Raw genomic sequence first — 21,179 nt, 5'->3', positions numbered from 1 at the left:
TATTTTTATTTGTTTCATCACATTCAATCATCCAGAGACATCAATTTCAAGGATATCACACCGTGAAAAAAAAAGCTATTTGTAATAAACAGAAAAATGAACTCTCCACACTTTTGCAAATCAAACCCACAGATATACAAAAGTAAACATTCGCTCACTTACTTGCACTGTGAGGTATTGGCTTAATATTAAATATAAAATACTCTCAATGTGTGTGAGACACTGGCTTCAAAATTAGCGCAAAGTTAAGGAATAATAATTAAAAAAAGAGCTCTCCTTTTATATGGGCTGTAATTCCAGATATACACGGCACAGCTTAGAATCGAGTCGTTCATAAAGCTGAATGAGAAAAGCCAGGTTTAAAAGCTCACATGTGTGGAGGAGTCAGACAATAAAGAAGAAGTCATAAAACAACACCCTTTGTTAAAACAAATGGTCATCAGTTAAGAGTGTTTGCGCTTATTAAAAACATTTGTGGTTATTATGAAACGGAAAAAAAAAAAAAAAAAAAAAAAGTAAAATAGGCATTAGCTAGGTTGAAATTATACCAAACCTTACCAGAACATACCATACGGCATGAGCTAATTTCAGGGTAAGCGGTCCAGGCTTTAGGACCGGGGGGGGAAGAGGGAGAGGAGGGAAAGACTGAGCAGTGTAGACTGGAGGGCAGGCGGGGCATTAGCTCAGTTCAGGCTGATGTCAGGACAATTAGAGGTGCACCACAGCGCATTGTGCACAGCGCCTGTCAGCCTTAATCTCTGCTGCTGTGGCCCGTACCCGCAGCCAGGCCACAGCCCACGGGAAGCGCTAACACTCAGGCCCATATTGCTTTGACAGTTGCACTCGACTAGAAGTAATGCAAAACGTTATTGTGATGTATACATGGTGACCCTGTACGCTTGTCTCTTACAACAAGAAGGCTATGTGTGTGCAGAGCCAGGGAGGGCTGGAAGGGAGAAATGACACTCGGGGAAAAGAGTGGGGAAAGAAAACTGGTGGGAGGTTATGAGGTTACAGAGGAAGAGAGAGAAAATAGGAAAAACAAAACAGCGGACAGGACCCTTTCTGCACCCCCACCTCTGATCCCTTGCCAACCCCCCCCCACCCCCCCTCCCATAATCTCCTCTTGTTCCAAGTCACTGTTGATGGTTTTCTACAAATCTTGGTGTTTGTTTTTGAGGGAGCTGCTCCGTGTAGTGACAGTGTTGGAGGTCTCCTCCGCCTCCTCATCTTCTTTTTCCTCAAGGACCTTATTGAAGAACCTGAAGATGGAGGTGAAACTCATCCAGGAGGTCAGCTCATGCCTCTCTGTGCCTACATGTAGAAGATATACACAGACACACACACACACAGAAAGATATTTGGTTACTGTTGTGCTGCAGGCAAAGGCAGTGCATGATGGTTACGCCAACATCATCATAAACCTTGGCAACATAAATGGTTAAAATAAATGAACACCATTAAATAAGCTATTTTGTCTCATAAGGCTCACCACTCCCCATAACGCACTGCCTCTCTCTATGCAAACAAGGGCCTTATGCGTGAGAGCAATGGCAGCCTATGACCTGTTAGTCCAATGGGACAGCCTTAATATGTTATCCAAGCGGATACCTGATAATCAACACCACTGCACGTCCAAGGAGATGGAAAGAGGTCCTTCCAACAAAACCAGAGATATGCACAATGGGTGCACTAAGTGAAACCAGTGGAGCGGTAGTCATTCATTCTAAAGGAGTGATTGAGGAAAGGCAAGACAGAAGCTGGGGAGAGGTAACTAGCGAACATATCAGGTGGTCTAGCAGTGGTGGGGGGAGTGAGCAGTGCTTGGTTTCCCTCTGACCTCCTCCAGGTTAGTGAGTTCCCAAGTTGGGGTCACAGTGGAACTTGAAATCTGGTACATGCGCCTCAGGTTCCTAAGGGTTACACAGTCAGGCTTTTCAGCTGGATAGCTTGTAAACTCAATGGCAGCAAGGCCTACTGCAGAACAGCTTGGCTTGGCTTTGCATTGAAGCATCGATGATGAGTACAGATCTTGGTTGCAGCCGATGCGTGAATCATCTCTAGTCACAGTCACTAACTATTGTGCGCTAACAGACAGTGGCTTGTTTTTGCTGCCGCTGGCTAGCAGCTGAGCTGCTTAGCAACACAACTGTAACTGATCCTGAAAAGCCATATTGAGGTGCCCTCTTGTTTCCCAGAGGGAGAATGGGTTTGGTGTGAGATGGTATTAAGACTTTCATCCCTTGATAGATAGATCTAAGACGTGTTGACACACAGGGGGATGAATGAATGGAAGGCCGGAAGTATTTGCATGCATTTTCTTTTTTGAATATTTAAATGCACACTTCTGCACAGATTGTTTTTTTTTCCTGGAACCTACATTTGTGTGTAAGATAATAATATTCAAATGTGTCGCTAGGATTAAAAAAGGCTTTAAACAGCTGGTCCCAGCAGAGAAGGGTTGATAACCCCAAACCTTCTGGATGAGTCAAATCTGTACATATAGATATACTTATTTTTACTTCTGTTGCTTTCTTCAGTGCCCTCTCCTTCCATCCTGGCTTCCATCCCTCTCTTCTTTGCACATTGCTATAAAAAGCTAGACTGGAAGCCCGCAGGGATACAATTAGGAAGCACCTTAAAGGCTGTCTCACTATAGACCAGCCTCTGATGACCACCACACTGACCCCATGTTTATTAGATTGACCCCTGCCTGGACGCATTAATGGAGACGGTGTGCGTGTACGTGCATGTGTGTGTGTTTATGAGTACTGTATGACTGTGAAGACCGGGGGCATGTGTTGGGTCTTGGGCTGAGAGTGGACTCGGGTTCAGTTGCTGGTGGTGTGTTTTGTTTGTGTGTAATTTGTGTGCACAAGTATGTAAGCGGGTTCTCAAGATGAGGGACCGCACAGCACGCTATAGAGCAAGCAGATGGCAGTCAGTGCCTTGGGTCAAATTTACTGGCCTTGCAATCATGGTAGTCAATAACCCAGCACTCTCCTGTGCTACCTGTGTAAGGCCCATCATAACACCCATCCCTAGAAACAGAGACACAGCCCTCTCACACTCCTAATCTATCATTTATATCCAATTTGAGGCACTGTGATCTTTTTCCACCACCTCCATTTTCCCCGTCTCATTGGGCTTTCCCTCACTAGTGGTTTTACTTCTGTTTTGTCTGTTTTTCCTCCTACAGAAGCGATCAATGCCGCAGCACTCTCTCGTTCACCCTGAACTGGCGGTGAACTCCTCCGGAATGCCGCCAGCTTCTCCACCCTATCCCATCGCAGTTCAGGGTCATCAGGGGGGTGTCTCTGTGCCAATATGCAGATGAGACTGTGCCCCTCCAGTGACTCTGGTTTTAAGCTCCACCCCTCTATATGGTGGAGGCTTTGAAATGAAGTCTACTCCCCCGGATAACGCTCACACTCATAAAACCCGCTCTCATACAGACTTAAACAGGCCTTTAACAACTTACATCCACTCTCCCTTTAATGGCCAAAGTGTGTTGAACCTAATGGATGTTGTCAGAGCTGAGATCTTACCACTGATTTAGAGAAGACGAGAGCAGAGAGAATTACATCAGCTAAGCCAGTAATATCTTTAAAACATGTGGAAATCGATGAGGTGTCACCTGGATGTGTGCGTGTGTAAAAAGAACCCATAAAGACACAATAAGAACAAATCCATCATCGATATTAGGCCTTCATTTAAAAAGTTGTTCAGCTGATAAGCAAACTCTTTGATGAGCCGTTGAATTAATGTATTGGCAAAACCAAATGTAATGGACCCAGAGCTCTCTCATTGTCATGATTTTAATTATAACTTGTATCTTGTATTAAACAAAAAAATAAAAAATCTTAATAAAGTACTGTGTGTGTTTATGTGTGCTGCTTTATTGCATTAGCTATGAAACTATTACATCACATGTGCTAATTTTAACAGGACTATTGTAACTACATTAATATAATAAAGTTTGTTTTAAATGCAATAATGTCCTCATTTATTGTGAATGCAATAATGATGTTATAATGATGTGGGTATTGTCTTGGGGAACACCGAGAAAATTCTCTTTACTTTCACAATGTGTGTGTGATTATCATTGGGCAATGACAAACTTAATAGAGATCACTGCAAGTAATGGTTTTCTAATAGGGGTTATAATAAATAATGATGCCGACTTAAAAGTACCGCAACACACACACACGTCACCCCGTGATGATATTTCAGTGTAAGGCAGACGGGAACTGGGACAGAAACACGGTCTGCTCTGAACCCTCCCTTGTGTGCTCTTTGCTCAGGTCATGGCACGGTTTCAATGTGGTGCCTGACCGGTGCCCTGTATTTGACCATTCTGTGTGTGTCGTCTGAGCCTGGTTCGCCTCCCTCATTATGTGACAGTCAGAGCAGAGTATTTGATCCTGGATATTTAGCCTCCTCCTCCTCTCTGTCACAGCCACTGGAGCCCTCTCAAGGTAATTGACTGACTGTTTGATCTCCGTCTGACTCTACGCTGCTACGAGATGCTGACACACACGTACACAAACATCACTTGCAAGTGTCTACTCATGGAAGCAGCACACTCACACGTACGTTCGCATTCCCCCGCCCAAAACACACAGACAGACACACACACACACACACACACAGTTGTTATCATTTGTGTGCAGTGAGGTACAGGAACAGAGGGGAGTTTTGAGCTGGAAACAAGGAAACTCCTCCATAGCTATGGGCCATGCTTTCTTCCCTCTGCACCAAACACTGCATGCTGTTACAAATGGTAATCGGCTCTGATTGTCACAGATTTCAAAACAAACGCTAGGTGACTGAAAAGCCAAAGTGACGCCCCGAGTGATACTCCGACAGGAAGCGCGAATCAAAGCATGCCGACTATAATTAGGTTCCATCTGGGCTACATTATTTAAAGCCGCACCAGTTAATTGCTTGTGTACAAATGGCCTATTTTATTTGAATCAAACTCTTTTTTTTTGTGATTCGTAATTACATTGATGTGAAGGGGTCCATATCTCTTTACTTCGTTTATAATATAAATACATATTCAAATTATTAAGAGCACTTTGAGGCAAGGGGAATGTAAAGCGATGACACTTTTCTTTGTTTGAATTGAATTTCTTTAAAACAATTACGAATGCTTAATCAAATATAGTGACATTTGGGTTAAACATTTAATGAGCTTCAATTAAAAAAAGGAGATGAACAATGATATGATCATGAAGCAAAAATTACAAAAACAGAATACCTAACAGGACTAATATGCATGATATTATTGCATGCAGAAGCAAACATTTTTTCATTTCCTCTCGTCAGAGTTTTCATCCAAAACATACAAACAGTGCATTATCTTATCAATTTGCTATCGACGGTAACCTAAGCTTTTGTTTTATCTCGATATGAGGCAGAGCAGTGCATTGTGGTGCGGGCCTTGGCTGTTTGTAACCTTAGCCAGACTGCTGTTTGTGGAAACTATCTGTTGCATGGATCAGCGGTGGAGAATCGCTATCTGTATCCTGGTTGTCAGACGATCGGATTTCCGCCCCTGACGCTTTCTGATATTAGATGAACTTCTGTGGTGTGTGCGAGACGATGTGCACCGTGTGTGTCCGTGCACTGTGCGCGCACACAGTCAGTTATGTGTGTTGTCACATTCCTTGCCGACATGCGTAAAGGTCAAGAATGTCATTTTGTCCCACATGGCTGTCTGTCGAAAGGGGGCAAGACATGTTGCCACTGGAGACGAGGTCAAAGAGAGCCCAGGCAGGTGACAGGTGGTCAGCCACACAGCCAGAACAACTCCGTCCTCTGTAACACGGAGATGTTGTCTTCAGTCAGAAATTTTAATTAAATTAGAAAGTACCCTCCCTAACACCACTCCTCAATTTCCACTTGGGGTGAAGACATCCGCATGAAGCCCACGGTGTAAAACAGGCATAGTCAAGACTTTGTCTACGCTTTGTGTCTCATTTTAAATAAAATCAGTATGGTACAAAGCCTTAAGAGCAGGAGAGACGCACATGCATCACACAAAAAAATGTGAAACAAAAAAAATGACTGAAAACGGAGCTCATTTCATCAACCCAGAAATACCACTGTTGCTTCTTGAATGAAATTCATTTTTAATGGTAGTTGGTAAGTGGGGTCTGCCCTCCCCCCATCTCCCTCATACTGCTTTTAATTACTTTGCTTATTATTGTGTGTTGTTGTTAGACAAAAACAAGGCAGAACTCATTACACATCCAGAGATGAGGAACCTGAATCAGTAGCTACAGGGGCCGCTGAAGGGGGCTCTGTATTTACTTAGAATAAAATACAAACAGAAGAGAGACATCGAGAAACAAAATTGAGTGAAAGCCCAGAGAGGGGAGAATATCACATTAACTGGTTGAAATCATCACCCAATGGAAGCTACTTTACATTCCATATAACAGCTCCATGGAGAGTGAAACTTGTGACAACAAGGACTCTGCACAAAAGACAGTGCAGCCCTGTATGTCTACTTTCTCCTTCAGTTAAATCCCTCCATCTATCCTTCCCTACTCGCTGCCTCCCTACCCAGACACAGAGACTGCACTGAGTGCTTTTTTTATTTTAACGTGAATGAGTGGCCTTGGCCGTCATAAAGGACCCTCGCTTTTATAGACTTGGAGCATGAGTATTTACAAGATAACCCTGGTCCAAGGACTATGCAGGCTATTTGATACCAGTGTCAGATTCTCTCGTCTCCTCTTCAGTAAAAATCGAAAGCCCAAACATGCCCTCGTCTCTACAGAACCTTTTTTTTTTTTTTACTATGCTGTTCTCAAATGGCTTGAGCCACTTTGGAAAAGAGGTGTGACAACTGTGTATGACATTTAACGAGAACTTTGGTTGCACCTTTTCTGTTTCATTATATCGAACATTAAAATAACAGAGTTATAGATAAGTGCAATAACATCTTAAAACTACAGATTCAAGGTAGACTTGCATTTATAAAGCATGTGAAAAGAAGTTGCTAGGAAATGAAGTCTTGTAAGTACATGGGACGCAAATACACCTATACATCCAATCAAACAACCCAGAATTAATGAGAAAACAAGCTATAAAACTGTTTAAACAGTACAAATCTTATTTTCTTTCTTATTGACTGAATGATAAAATTCCACAAAATACTGGATAAATATTTTTATCCAATTAAAGAGGACTTGCCGCTCCCTCAAATCTAAATACATCACAAAACATATAAATTATGAGGATGTCTCTAGTTTTAGAAAATAAACATTCTGACTTAATTCACTAGATGCACACAAAACACAAATCGTGCTATTAGTTTCCTTATAAACCATTCCTATCTTACTTCCAGTGACAGACCCGTGCTTCATCATAATGCAAATAGTCTCTCAGGCCTGTCCAAAATTAGCTGGCAGATTTAGTTTCAGAACAGCACAAGGTCTGCGCATGTACCTGTTGATTCAGTGTGCGTCTGTGACAGCGAGAGAAAGACAATGAAAGAAATAGATTGATTGACGGAGTGTGCATGTATGTGTATGGAAAGGCCTTGTTGGGAGTGCCACCCAGACATTAACACTGTAAACAGTGCAGGCCTCCTTCCCTGTCCAGGCCTTTTGTTCCATCTGCATCACCATTGGTTGGGACTTAAATGGCAAACACTCTGGGGCTGCTAGCTCGCCTGACACGGTTTTGTTTTTGGCCTATTGAGGGGCAATGGAGAGCTTTTGTTTCTATGCCCAGGCACAATGTGTCTCAAAAGCAGCATGGCTGAAAAGAGAGGCCCCCACAAAGACTGTGCATTAGTGGAGGCACTACACACATGCATATACGTGCACTCACAAGGGCGCGAGCACACAAACAGGCATCGTGATGCCTGGGCAAGGGTCAGGCCAGACAACCTTGCCAAAGACGAAATGGACAAGATGGAGTTGAGACGGAGCATGCGCACATGTGAGTATGTCTCGACACTTGTTAACACACACACATACACAAGCCCAGAGTCTATACAACCAAAACTAGGCCAAATTGCACACTCACTCCACCACTTCACTACACTACAGTCACTCCTCACTCACATAAACACACGTCGTCTACTCCACTTCAACACAATGAGGTCTGGCACACACACATGCACGCACTCATGCACCTCCCTTGCACCTCCAGGACAATGCCAGGCATAGAAAAACACACAATCACACACCCACACTTCTACAATATCAGACATACACACATCACTCAGTCACAAAAGAACTGGAGGAGGAGGAGAGGGGCAAGAGAGGCCCCCTTGCACCTGTAAGAAAGACAGGCCGCATTCAGAATCAATGGTCAAAGAATAGACAGCCTTGAGTGTGAGAACCCCCATCCATGCAAGGCTATGGTGATCGCACACACCTTACATACAACCCTCCTTCACTAACCTTCATTAACACCACTGGCACATGCTTTGTGTGAGGTGTAACTGCGAAGTATTTAAAAGCATTGTGCGCTGCCAGCACGGTGAGGGAATGTACAGTGTGTAACAACAATTTCTCCAGTTTTCTCCACTAGCCACAATATGAATCTTTGTCCTCCCGTTGTAAATACTGATTCTGCACAACACTTGCTGCTTTCACCAGTTACAAGGAAAAAAACATGTCTTATTTCTTCACAATGGTATGGCTAATGTTTGGAGATAAATGGTTTGAAGGGCGCTGAAGGGGCCCGAAAAAGCAGCAACTGTCATGAACAAGCACATCACCCGAAGATCTCTTTAGCACTATAAGCTAAAAAAGCACACTGCACTGTGGATGCAAATTACTGGTGTTCTTTGTAAAAATATGTCACCAGTATTGAGTTTGAATCTCCAACAAAGGTGAGAAAGCACATCTACATTAGCACAAAGAAGATGTAGCAGCAGCGTACACAGGTTTACGACATACATACCCTTACGGGGTTCTTGGATTGGATGATGTGCTAACAAGCTCACTGGATTAGTTCAAACATGTGATATACTTGACCACATGAATTCTACACAGTTGCACACATGCCGAGAAGGTGAGATGGTGTGTTTGTGTGTGTGTGTGTGATGGAGGATGAAAAGAGGAGAGGAGAGGAGAGAGTTCAGGTGGGGGAGGAGCAGGCCAGAGGTGGAGATAGCACAGAGTGGGTGTTGAGGGTGGGGCAGGTCTGAAATAGATCACTTAATGGAACAAAGTGTAATTAATGGGTCACCACAGATAAGAGGGCTCTGGCCCTATCTGGGAATGTGCTAATAGAGCTGACACACACTCAACAAGATCAGTGGGCAGCCGTTCTTTGTGTGTGTGTGTGTGTGTGTGTGTGTGTGTGCAGTCATGTTTGTGCATGCACAGGCATTAGGGAGTGTGTTTCGAGGAGACACAGTGGATAAATAGTGGGTGGAGAAGACCGTTAAGGTGACAGGTTAACAAGGTTTCCTGCATGACGAAGATCTGTCATCCTTGCAATCAGAGAAAACCCAGAAGGAAACACATACACACAAGGTTTCCCTGCTCAGCCACCCTGAGTCAGCCTCTGTAACTCACATCAAAACATGAGTGATGTTATTACACTTGGCGAGCCGGCACGCCTTCAGTTGCAGGGATGTGGTTGTTTACGGAGAGATGGAGGAGAAGGAAGCTGCCTGGTCAAGAGAGGGTCAAACCTGAAGTGTTCTAAGAGGAGTAAACTGCCACAAACCTCTCCTCAAACTTCCTGCCTGTGTGCGTCCCTGCGTCAGGGGAACATGTCTGGAGCCAAGGGGGCCTGTGTATGTGTGCAAGTGTGTTAGTTGAATCTTGGTTTTGGAGCCTGGCCGGGAATGCTGGGGGAGGGTTCGCAGACAAACACATGCGTCGGGATAGTGAGATGGCCTGTGATGGACAAGGCAAGACAAGGAGGATTTCCCCTGTTTGTCTGAGAGAGCGGAGCTGCCGCGTCACACACACGCAGACGGAGAAGTCTGTCTCCGGGATGGATTTCATGTGTGTGTATGTGTGTTACATGAGGCGAGTAGGTCATGCATCTGGTTGGTTTTGTGTGTGCATGTGTGTGTGTGTGTGTATGTATGCCTCTGCCAGGGTCACAGACCCAGGGGCCATCTACTTCCAACTCATTTAGTCAGACAAACCAAGGCCACATTAACACACTGCATGACTTAGTAATATACAGACCCCTAGCTCGGTGCTGCTCAGACAGGGGGCTATGCAAAAAAACACATATCTTAGACATCTCTATGGAAATTAACTATTTAATGCCATTACAGTCACCTTGACAAGTCAATAAATATGAAATGAAGTAAATGCAACAGTCCTTAAACACAAGGGCATGACCTCGACAACAGCAAGCTGTGCATGGAGCTCTAGGTGAATCTTAAATCTTGCAATGTGTTGTTATGTGTGTCCACAGCTGCCTGATAAGTGTGTTCAGTTTGTGTGTGAGTGTCTGATATAGCATCAGGGGGTTAAATGGAGAGGGACGAGACTGCAATCTGTTAGGACAAGGGGAGAACAGCTTCAAAGACTCAACATCAACCCCTTTCTCTCTCTCTCATACACACACACATACACACAAACACAAACTGACGGACAGTCCATTGCTCCCAGCATATCTCTACTTTGTCCTTGGACTGTCTGAATACCACTGGAGGCGAGCATGATTTGAGAGAGCAAGTGGGAACAAGAGAGAGAGGGAGACGGAGAGAAGGGAAGAAAGAGGAAAATGATAGAGGGAAGGAGAGGGAGAGAAAAGAGGCGCCCCTCAATGACATCTAAAGAGATAACTCACTCTCCAGAGCTTCTTTTCTCTTGCTATCACTTTCCCAGGCAGCACTCCTTCCACATAAGGCCTGAAGTGTGACCGTGTGTGTGTGTGTGTCTGTGTGTGTGTGTTTGAGTGTGAGTGACAGTGGTGTATATGGGAATATAGTGTACGCGGAGGTGAAAAAGGCAAAAGATTTCTGAATCTCAGTGAGATGATCTAAAGAGCTATCAAGCACAATGCCATGCATACTGCATACAGCACATTGTATACGTTAAGCAAAAAAAAAAAAAGTGTTCCTGGTCTGACATAATGTTGATTGTCAAAATTGATTTATAAACCTGAAAACATGGTCAGTGTGTAATTAGATAAGCTGAACACTGATAATATTGAATAACTGTGTGCTGCATGTACTCTATTTTTCATGGCAGAATCATTTTGCCAAGTCTGCACTCAGATGGCTGCTTAAGAAATGATGCACTGAACACAACACAAACAACAGCTGGCTCGTCTCTTGATTGAAAGTTAACTTTGCGAAAATAAAGCACTGGGCCACCGGCGGGTCACAGCAATGTTGAAAACACCCAAACAAAACAGCAGGAAAACACAAAGTGGTTGGATGCTGCCACTGTTGTAGGAAACGCTCCCCTTTGCAGACCCAGACAACTGTGGGGAAGAGTTAACCTTTTGATAAGCTGCATCTAGTCCCAGCTGTATGCATTTTTCATCGAAATGCGTGAGTCAGAAACAGAATAATTATCTCCTCTCGCTCCACGGAGAGGCGAGGGGTTGCAGCCCTCAGTCTGGTCTTCATAAATCAACTAACTCCAGAAACGAAGCCACACTGATGAGCGAAGAAAGAACCGAAGATATGCTAATTCAAAAAACAAAAATAAAGAAAATGTACATAGTAAAACCTTACTTGTTTGCGTACTGGAATTGGTATCGGGAAGAACACAATTACGTTGGAGTTGCTAGAAGGCTTTCCATTCCATCTTACATTTAACACAATCATCTCTTATTTAACAATATAAATTTTAACTCCTGTTTTTTCATAAAAAAAACCCCCAAAAAACACATTACATGTAAAACTGAGAGGCTGCATTCACTCTGACAACAGCACTTGAATGTATCTGCGAACCTTTACCAGTAGAAATTCCCAAAGTAAATGCAGTGTTGTTGGTCAAAGATGTCCCAGCGATCCTTGCTGTGGAAGACTTTCCACATCAGTACAAGACCAACCATGGACGCACAAACACAGAGACACAAGTTGCGAAGTGGGTGCCAAACAGGGCAAGGCTGCTGATCCCTGAGTTAGAGTATCCACCACCTACACCCACCCTGGCACAAACACACGTGTACTTAGAGACATACACGGAAGAAAAATAGAGCACAAACCCCAACAGAGCTTAAGACCTTTATCTGACAGCATCAGCCAACACCAGATACACACACACTCCTGCCCTGACCTTGCAGCACTTCAAGATTAATCAAAATTGTTGCCGGGATCAGAGGTGTGGGTACAATGGGCAGGGAGAGTCATTCATTTTGCGTGTGTGCGTTTTTGTATGTGTGTGTGTGTGTGTGTGTGTGTGTAGTACAGTGGACGAGACGCAGTCAGAGATTGAAGGAGGGCAGGTCAGGGGAGCCACTCACCCTCTCACCCCTCCACTATTGACTTGAGAGCAGAGAGACGGGGCTGAGCAGTCAATGACAAATAGAAAAAACTGATCAATAACCTCGCACTTGTCAGGAGGGATGAAGGCACCTTTGGAAAAAACGGCAGCCCAACTTGAACTACGCAAGGAGAGAACATTGATCAGATCACATAGGGATCTTCCAGCCTGCTTACCATGTATGATGTACGGCTTTGCAATAACAATGTGGGAGTGAGGAGAAAAAAAGAAAGAAAGAAAGAAAGAAATTAATATATGTATGTTGAAAAAGGCTGTTTGTAAAGACAGGTGCCGTATAAAAGAGAGATAGAGGCATGAGGTAAAAAAGTTAGTAGGTCGGGGGCACTGAGAGCAAAGGGAAGGAAACTGTGAGTGAGAGCGGCAGACACAGAAGTGCGGGAAGGAAGAAAGGAGAGGAGGAAAAACTACCCTCTGTCATAATTTAAACGAGCCGTGGTCTCCCAACGCTGTGTTTACAATGTATAATTTATGCCTCCCAGTTCAAACACAGCTTTATCTGCACTCAGCTGCTAAGTGATATGATTTCACTTTTTATAGCAAGCCCCCCACACTCAACCAATCCACCACCACCACCCCCAGTCCCTCTGTAATGCAGGCTGGTGTGATTCTGCACGCCTCATGCATTGACTTTCAACTGTACAGCCCCCCAAGGGCTAAAGTAGCATATTAAATCCCTCCCTAACCCCGTCCTCTTCCCTGCCTTAAGCAAAACCGCCGTCGCAGACACTCACTTAAGCACATGCGTTCTTGCGGGCGTGTGCACACAGCCACAAACATATACACCCCATATGCTACAAAAGAGACGGCTGCCTCATATTTTACAGCAGTTAAAGTTTCTTTCTGTATTTACTGCCGCGCTGGTGAGCGGTAATGTCCCATTTCACAGCAGCACACTGTGACCTCCGATCAGAGCCTCTCTGATGACCCCGTGGCTCTGAGTGAGATACACTACAATGCTTCGCCACTTAGGTTACTTTGTTTTAATGGCAGTTTTTCAGGCATCACACAAAATCCAGATGTGTTAACACCGTGCATACTGGTGTATCAGTTTAAGGTTTTCATCAAGAGTCAAGGATCCAATGAATGAAAGCACAAGAGGGATGTAAAAAATGACCAACTGTAAGGCCAGCATTCATAAATATTGATTTTCATTAGTCATTAACAGTATTAGTAATCTTAGCAAGTCATGTCACAGTATTTTAATACGTGAGAACATTTTATCTGTTGTACAAATGTAGCTGAGTGGTTGCAATGCAATCACGGTTTCCAGCAAAATGTTTTGGAGTCACATGCGTGGTGATTTTGTGCCTGAATCAAATAATGAACCGTTCTCATTACTCCATTATGTTATCAGACTTCTGCAAAGTACTGCCCCACTTCGTTTGCTCTGAACCTTTCACCTCTACTTTCCCACCATTTCATCTATCACAAGAATTCCTTCTCCCCTCCTCCAACACCCCTCCTCTTACTTATTCTCTGCCATCTCCTCTCCTCTTCATTCTCAGCTATCTGCCTACATAGTGTTTGCGCTAGCAGAAAATTCCCACTTCATCTCTGGGGAGAAACGCATTTTTCTCTGCTCCACTCGTCTCTCGTTTTTCTCTTGTATGTTTTCCACGCTGGCAAAGCTTCCTCTTCCCGCATGCAGCAAGGAGCGTGCTCCGTCTGTGGCTGTCCCATAAGGGACCCTACAGTGTGATGTTACAATCTCTCCATCCAAAGTGATCCTCTCTCCGTCTTCCTCTCTCCCCTGCTGCTCTTTTCTCTCTCTCTCTTTCTCTCTCTACAAGATGTTCATGTTCTTATTTTTCTTCTACTCCTTTCCATTTCTCCCTCACTTACTTCCTTAATCTATTTATCTAACTCCTACCCCTGTGACACTTTCCACCTTAAACGCTCTCTATCTCGCCAAGCTGACATGATGCTTTTTCCTTATTTTGGCAAAAGATAAAGAATAAAAATCAAATACACAATAAACGGAGGTCTTCAATGGAATATTTTTGAATGTCGGGTTGCAAGTTCCATTCACTTTAAAGTCCAGTCCAGAGCTCGGTTTTCTTGAGGAATATTTAAATACAACACTCTATGGGCCTCCTTTGCCTCTACTGGAACAGTGTGTGAAGCTCCGTTAGAATACAACCCAAAGCTTCACACTTGGGTCTCCGAGGAAGTGGGTGTTCTACAGACAAACTGTGCCTGGCCAGCCAATAGACAAGGGACCCCACCATATGGCTAGGGGCTGTCCTTCTCTGGTGTCCATGTAGGGGCACACTGTGATGGGTGACCCTACTGATCCTGAACTGAGCACCATTCCTCTGTGGCACAAAGTGGTACAGAAGAAGAACCCAAACACACAATGTAGTAATGAGACACGAACATGCATATGTGCATAAACAAGAGTGCTCTCATTCACAAACTCAAGGAGCTTTCTTTTTCTCTGTGTGACATCACTCAGGACTCTAAAATAGTGTAAACTGGACTGTAACTCAAATAAACTAAGCGGACAGCAACCAAACCAAGCATTCTCTCAAGACAAAACAGAAAATGAACCAAACCCTCTAGAAAGGACTGCAGTTCATGGAAAATATCTGAGGAGCCTATAAGCATGATGATAGAGTTTAAAAATACAGTAAATCCCCTAAACTATTAATATATAGATTAAAGAGTGCATGAGACCTCATATCACAATTAAAAAGTGTGTTAAGCTCTTGTTATCCATATCCATTTAAAAATGAAAGCTTGGAAACACAGCAGCAATGATGCCTATGACTATAAGGAAACACCAGGGACTTTTAGAAATATAAACAGAGTTTTAAAGGTTGTGGGAGATCTTCAGTTTGTAGAAATGCAGCGAAATGCCTTCACTAGAAAAGATGAGGTGCTGTGTGGGTGAGATTCCCTTGACCTGCCATCCATTGACAAGGTCTCCGGTTAATTAAGTTTCTTGTACATCCAACTGCATGCCTATTATGTTTGCAGTTTTCTCTTTGGAGATTAACACGGAGGCCTCTAAATCCACCTCACAATTTCATTTTATTCAACAGGATGTCTTTCTCTTTTCTAAAGGTTCATATCAGCAATGTGATATGGGGGCGTGGGGCAGCATGTGTAGTTGTGCGCGTACATAAGCGTGTGTGCGCACGTGTATCTGTTCTTTTCAGCGTGAATTTTGTGACTTGTCTGTGCTGAAGCGATAGATTAAGAGAGAGGAGAGAGAGATTCTGGCATGTCTGTGAGAGAGAGAGGCGTTAAACTGAAACACGGCGGATGTGATTCAGGTTAAAGCTAATTCACCTCACTAAATACTGCTCTTGGCTGCAGATGACACATTTGTCCATAGCGTTTCAGGTGGACAGAAATGAGCAGGGACACAAAATGTCAGAACCTGATGCCTGTGTGATCAAGAGCAATCGCAAGGTGTAGAGCGAGCTGACTGTCAGCACAAAAGCAGACTTTGACATGTCTAGGTAACACAATCCGTCAGTGTAAATGATGAGTGTGGAGGGCATACAGTGTAAGCATGTTGGTAACGCACACTTCTGCCAGGCATAGGCAGACAATCATTCATCCCCGTACTCGAGCGCACACACATCTAATGAGCGATTGGTACATAATGTTTGTTTGGGTGGAACTTGAACCTGTCTGTGCCCTAGGGCCACAGCCAAGCAGGTGTTGGCGTACACACACACATACTGAAAGTAAGAACACCTGGACACCTGGGATGGGCTGCACAGCACTGTCAGACTCACTGGAGCTGTCACACACTCCAGGATGAAAGTGAGCCCAGAGCTGAGGGGGGCACACCTGTGCCATGGGAGGCCCCCTGTCTGTTAAGGACCCTCTCATAAAAACACTCACGGTAACAAAGTTGTAGGCATTTAATTGGCACTTAAACACACTCACTGCTAAAAAGGGTACTAATAATATCTCTCAGAGTCACCGAAATAAAGGGGCCAACGGCTGAAGGTGCGAAGAGGGTTACAAACATTGACAAAATAGCTAGCTACCTTTCTACCTAACAAGCCTCAGTTTGGTGGCCACAGCTTTGGTAATGCTGTCTAAGTCTGTATGTCTTCACGGGGCGGTACAGTGAGCAGCTTTGCACTTTACGCTCCTATGAGCAATCATCAAAGCCAGTCACACGTACGCATGAGAGCCGAGGTTCCTGAGTTACTTGCTCAGTCGCCCTCCTCTGGGTAGTCTGTGTGTGCATATGTGTGTGTGTGTGTGTGTGTGTGTGTGTGTGTGTGTGCGTGTCTGTTTGAAGGGATCAGGGCATTGTTTGATCATTTCCCAGTATTGTTCAGCCCAGCCTCTAAAGGGCACTTTTACCTGTGTGCTTAACAACAGTGAGGGAGTCCAGAAAGATAGACAGAGACTGACAGGCGGCAGACACAAAATAAGTGAGACACTAAGTTACAGAGCCTGAAGGAATATGACACACAGCAAGAGATGAAAACAAAGCAACAGTATAATGGTAAAAATACAAACACGGGCTGGGCTGTTCAGATAAATGTGGTGGGGAGCAGGGGGGAAGAGAGGGCAGTGGGCTTGTGGGTCTTGTCCTGCCCTCGACCTGCAAATGCTGGCACACCCTGTCCTGCTGGTGGCTAAATAAAGAGCCCCAGGGTGGGCCGGGCTGGGCGGCAGGAGAAACAGACACAGAGTCGGCATTACCCAGCTAATCTCATTAGAGAGGCAGCCCTGCCAAGCTGCCAGGGGTCAGCCAGAGTGCCACGTCACTCACCGCACCTTTGGCACTCCCTTTGACCCCCAAGCAGGTTTGGAGTAAGATTCATGGCCAGCAGGGGTGAGGGGCAATGAGGAATGGGGTTGGTGGTCAGGGTGGGTAGCGGCAGATCAGATCAGATCAGATCAGTACAGTACAATACAGTACTTTCAGACAGAGGTGGAGAAAGAGATGGAAACCAGAAAGTGCCAGAAAGAAAAATAAGACAAATACGGTGAAACTGATATAAAGCAAATAAGAAGAATAAGTGAAAAGAAAGAGGGAGAAAAGAGATAAAAGAGAGTAAGAGCAAGAACGATGGAGAAAGAGGCAGAGAGGATAGATAAGCAGCTTCCTCCACAGCAGCTTGGTTTAATGTATTTACAGCGGATTGCATCAGGGCACTGTATTTAAAAGGGGCATCGCCATCCAACAGGGTCATCTGTAGTGTGATGTGCTTCTCATAAAGTAGATGTGTGTCACTGGGATTACAAATACACACACCCACACCAAAGTACATACACCCACAGAGACACAGATACTCAGATACTGTGGGTGTAAGCATACATGCACATGCGGTCAAACCTCTTCAGTAAAAACGACAAGAAGCCAACTGAGTGTTATGCCAGTTCTCTCCTATGGCGCACATGCCTCCTGCCTTTTTATGACTCCGTCTCTCCTTCCCTTCCTCTGTGAACACAGTTAAGAGCTGATATGACTGCACGGTTAGCTCAAGCTCCCTGCGCTGGGTTGACATTCAACGACACGAGCAAAGGGAGAAGACCTGGAGCCTCTCAGTCCTGTCAGCACCTCGGTTACATGCTGCTCCCAGACAGGGTCAGACACATTAGCTACCTTACCACTACCAGCGCTGTCCAGTGTGGACCCTGAACCACGGACTAAATGTCACATCATGGCTATTCAGAACTTTCTGTAATCTCAATTTCAATCTGATCTTTATTTAAAACGGCAAACAAAAAGAAATACACAGTTCTGATCTGAAATTCCAAAACACTATTCTCATTTGAGCAGGGCACTGTACATGAACCAAGCCTTTATCCTGACCCCTAAGTTATACTAATGAGGGCTATGGACGCCAGAATAGCATGACCGGTGGCACACACTACTACGGGCTGAGCTCAGATGTTGAAAATCCTAATCTCATTATTGCAACTCCTGATACTTGGGAAATAAAGTAGCTAGATGGGTGTGTGAGCAATAGAGAGAAAGCGCGAGTGAAACTAAGCAGAGTTCAAAATGGAAGGCAGAGGTGTTTTTGAGGTTAAAGCTGCTGGTTTGTGTTTGTGATGAACGAAACAGAAACGTAACACTATGCTGGTTAGGGCTGCCATCATTAGCCACTATAGTGCCATCTTATGTACGAGGAAAAGGGTAATAATCTACATCTTCTTCTCCCGTCTTCTATGCAGAGGACATACTGCGTATTTAGAGCTACCTTGGTTTAACCAGCTTTGTAACACATGTGATGGTTGGCTGGGTGATGGGACTACGGTGGTGGTTTGACAGACATGCGTGCTGCATATAACTCCCTAGCTAGCTGACGGGCTGGCTGGCTTGCTGCCTGCTTAGCCGGTTGACTGGTTGGTGTGCTGGCTGCTATCTGGATAACAGCTGAGAGTTTGTGTTATTGCTGAGCTCTACTCAACGCCCTGAGTGTGTTTAGACGTGCCCTGTAAACTGTGCATAAGAGTATGCACTGTATATTGAGGCCATCATCCAAAATCCTACTGAAATAGGCGGCGATATAGTCTGGGCAAAAGGGGAGCAGGCTAACTAGAGAGGGAAGGGCACTGAGAGAGAAAAGGTTGAGAGTTCACTGCTGAGTTCAGGCAGGCCCTGCACTGCTTTGGGCCCCCGGCCAAGGCTGAGATTGGGATAAGCTCCTGATGGTTCCACTGTGAAATGGGATCAGAGGAGGGACAGAGGGAGGGATAGATGGAAGGATGGGAGGGAAAGCTGGGTGGCTGGGGGGCTAACTGTATGAATGGGGCCGAGCTGGCGTTGAGATTTGAAATTGTTTAACAAGCTGGTTTCGGAATATGCTGCAGAGAGCTGACTGAACTGCAGTTGTGTAGGGTGGGAATATGCAGTGTAAGAGAGATCAGTGTAAGGATCGCTGGAATTTTGTGACTCAACCCTGACCCATGCCAGAGAGAATTATCTTCAGAGCATTAAAGTGAGGAATGATAAGGAATCCATACTACACCCTATCCACATGACGTGACTCTTTACTGTTTTAAAACTAATAAGAAGTAAAGTCATCTGTTGAATTGTGTAGGTGAGCTGTGTAAGTAAAAGTTTAGGTATAGGACACTAAAGTGCCTAAGGGCTTCTATGGAAGATGGCACAGTTTCCAAACTATGAGCTGATGAAACTAAGCTAACCTTATAGTTACCTCAGTGTAAATACTCCACAGCTGACCAAGAGTGGGAGTGCCCTTATCTCCTCGGCATGGTATAAAGAGAGCACCGGGATAAAACGTCTGTAAGAAAGCGCAGCTCTCCTCACTAAATTGTGGAGGGTTGAACAGTACAGAGTTCAGATGTGTGCCAGAGTAAAATTTGCAATACAAATACATTCGCCACTTAATTATTTATACGTTAAAATTAACAAGAATTTAAAGTACATGGAATAGCTGAGTTAGGGTTGTGTTATTGTTTAATGACCATAATGACTCATAAGATCCTTTAAAAGACACAATTAAGTAACTGATTTTGAAATTTGAACAGTTAGAGCTGTTTGCAAGATGTTCTGATATATATAACGCTGTCTGCATTAGACATTAGATTTTATAACCCCTACAGATGCTTTACACACCCATTTTAATTACCATGTTATACTACCTAATTTCTCCATGTGTATATTTTATATAAGGGGGGGTGAGCGCATGTGACATGTGTGCATATGTCTGCTATACGTATGCGTGTGTGTGTTTCAAAGGCTCTGTGCATGTCTACATTCTGGGAACTCATTACAGGAAAAATCAATGCACAACATTGGTTTATAGCGGACGGCTTTTCATCAGCCTAAGACCTCATTCCATCCTCTCTCATTTCTGACCGAGCACAGACACCGAACACATGAACACACAGACGCAAACACACAAATCAATACCCTCAGCGTACACAGAAGGCACAATCATCTTTATGAGTATGACAAACGCAGCTGAAAATGTGTGAAGGTTTTATTTGTATGTGTCTGCGGGTGCGTTTGCATTACAGAGACACAGACAACATAAACAGCTGGGCACGTCTGTGAACTTGCATTACCTTGTGGGTAAGCATGTTTACGTAATCGTGCATATACTGTATATGCTTTGAGCGTCTGTAACGCATCTTTGCATTGTGTTTGTGTGTGAGTGAGCATGTGTCTTCGCAGACAGGCCGATCTGATGAGGATGTCAAAGTTAGCAGAGGCGGGGCAGGATAGGAATGTTGAGGAGGACTGGGGGGCTGAACAGGCAGAAAAGAGGATGCTCTCCGTCTGAAATGCACACACCCATCCTGAAACAAACCCTCCCTCTCTCACCGTCTTGGCCTCTGCTCCTACTGTATGTGTGGCACGCAGCACGCTTTAAAGCCAGAACTATGAGGCACAACACTGTTTGCCAGGGGAATTCTCTACCTCTACATCACTCTCTTCCTTTGCACATCTCTCTCCGTCTTACTCCTCCACTCCCACACTCTCTTCCCCCACTCTGAATATACAGAAACCCTGAAAGAACTTTTGGTTGCACAGCGTTCCCACAAAAGCAATCCCTACCTCCCTTCTTTCCCTCTCATGCCCAATGAGCAGAAGAGACGGCAAACCCATACTCGAAAGTGATCAATTTTTAATTTCTCACCACTTTTTCAAGTTGTGTCGGAGAGAGAGAGATGTCAGCAAACAGGACCCCTTGGGAGGCTAGAGGAGGGTGGAGGGGGGTGGTGTCTTAGCAGATGAGGGAAGTTCAGGTGAGCAAAGCAAAG

The 21,179-nt window shown here is 44.5% G+C and overlaps 1 protein-coding gene across 1 annotated transcript in view; it reads right to left on the bottom strand.

The window, feature by feature from the left end:
- Positions 1-1,126: 1,126 nt before the first annotated feature.
- The window catches only part of arb2a (ARB2 cotranscriptional regulator A), a 136,358-nt gene continuing 116,305 nt past the window's right edge, over positions 1,127-21,179 (bottom strand). The window contains exon 11 of the mRNA XM_084552186.1: positions 1,127-1,314. Coding sequence (XP_084408312.1) covers positions 1,154-1,314 — 161 coding nt within the window. The 3' untranslated portion in view covers positions 1,127-1,153. The remainder of the gene's footprint in view (positions 1,315-21,179) is intronic.

This window comes from Chelon labrosus (assembly GCF_963514085.1).
Source record: "Chelon labrosus genome assembly, chromosome: 9".
Classification (NCBI taxonomy): Eukaryota; Metazoa; Chordata; class Actinopteri; order Mugiliformes; family Mugilidae; genus Chelon; species Chelon labrosus.
Note: the sequence above shows the minus strand (reverse complement) of the source record. Positions and strands in the feature narration are given on the sequence as shown.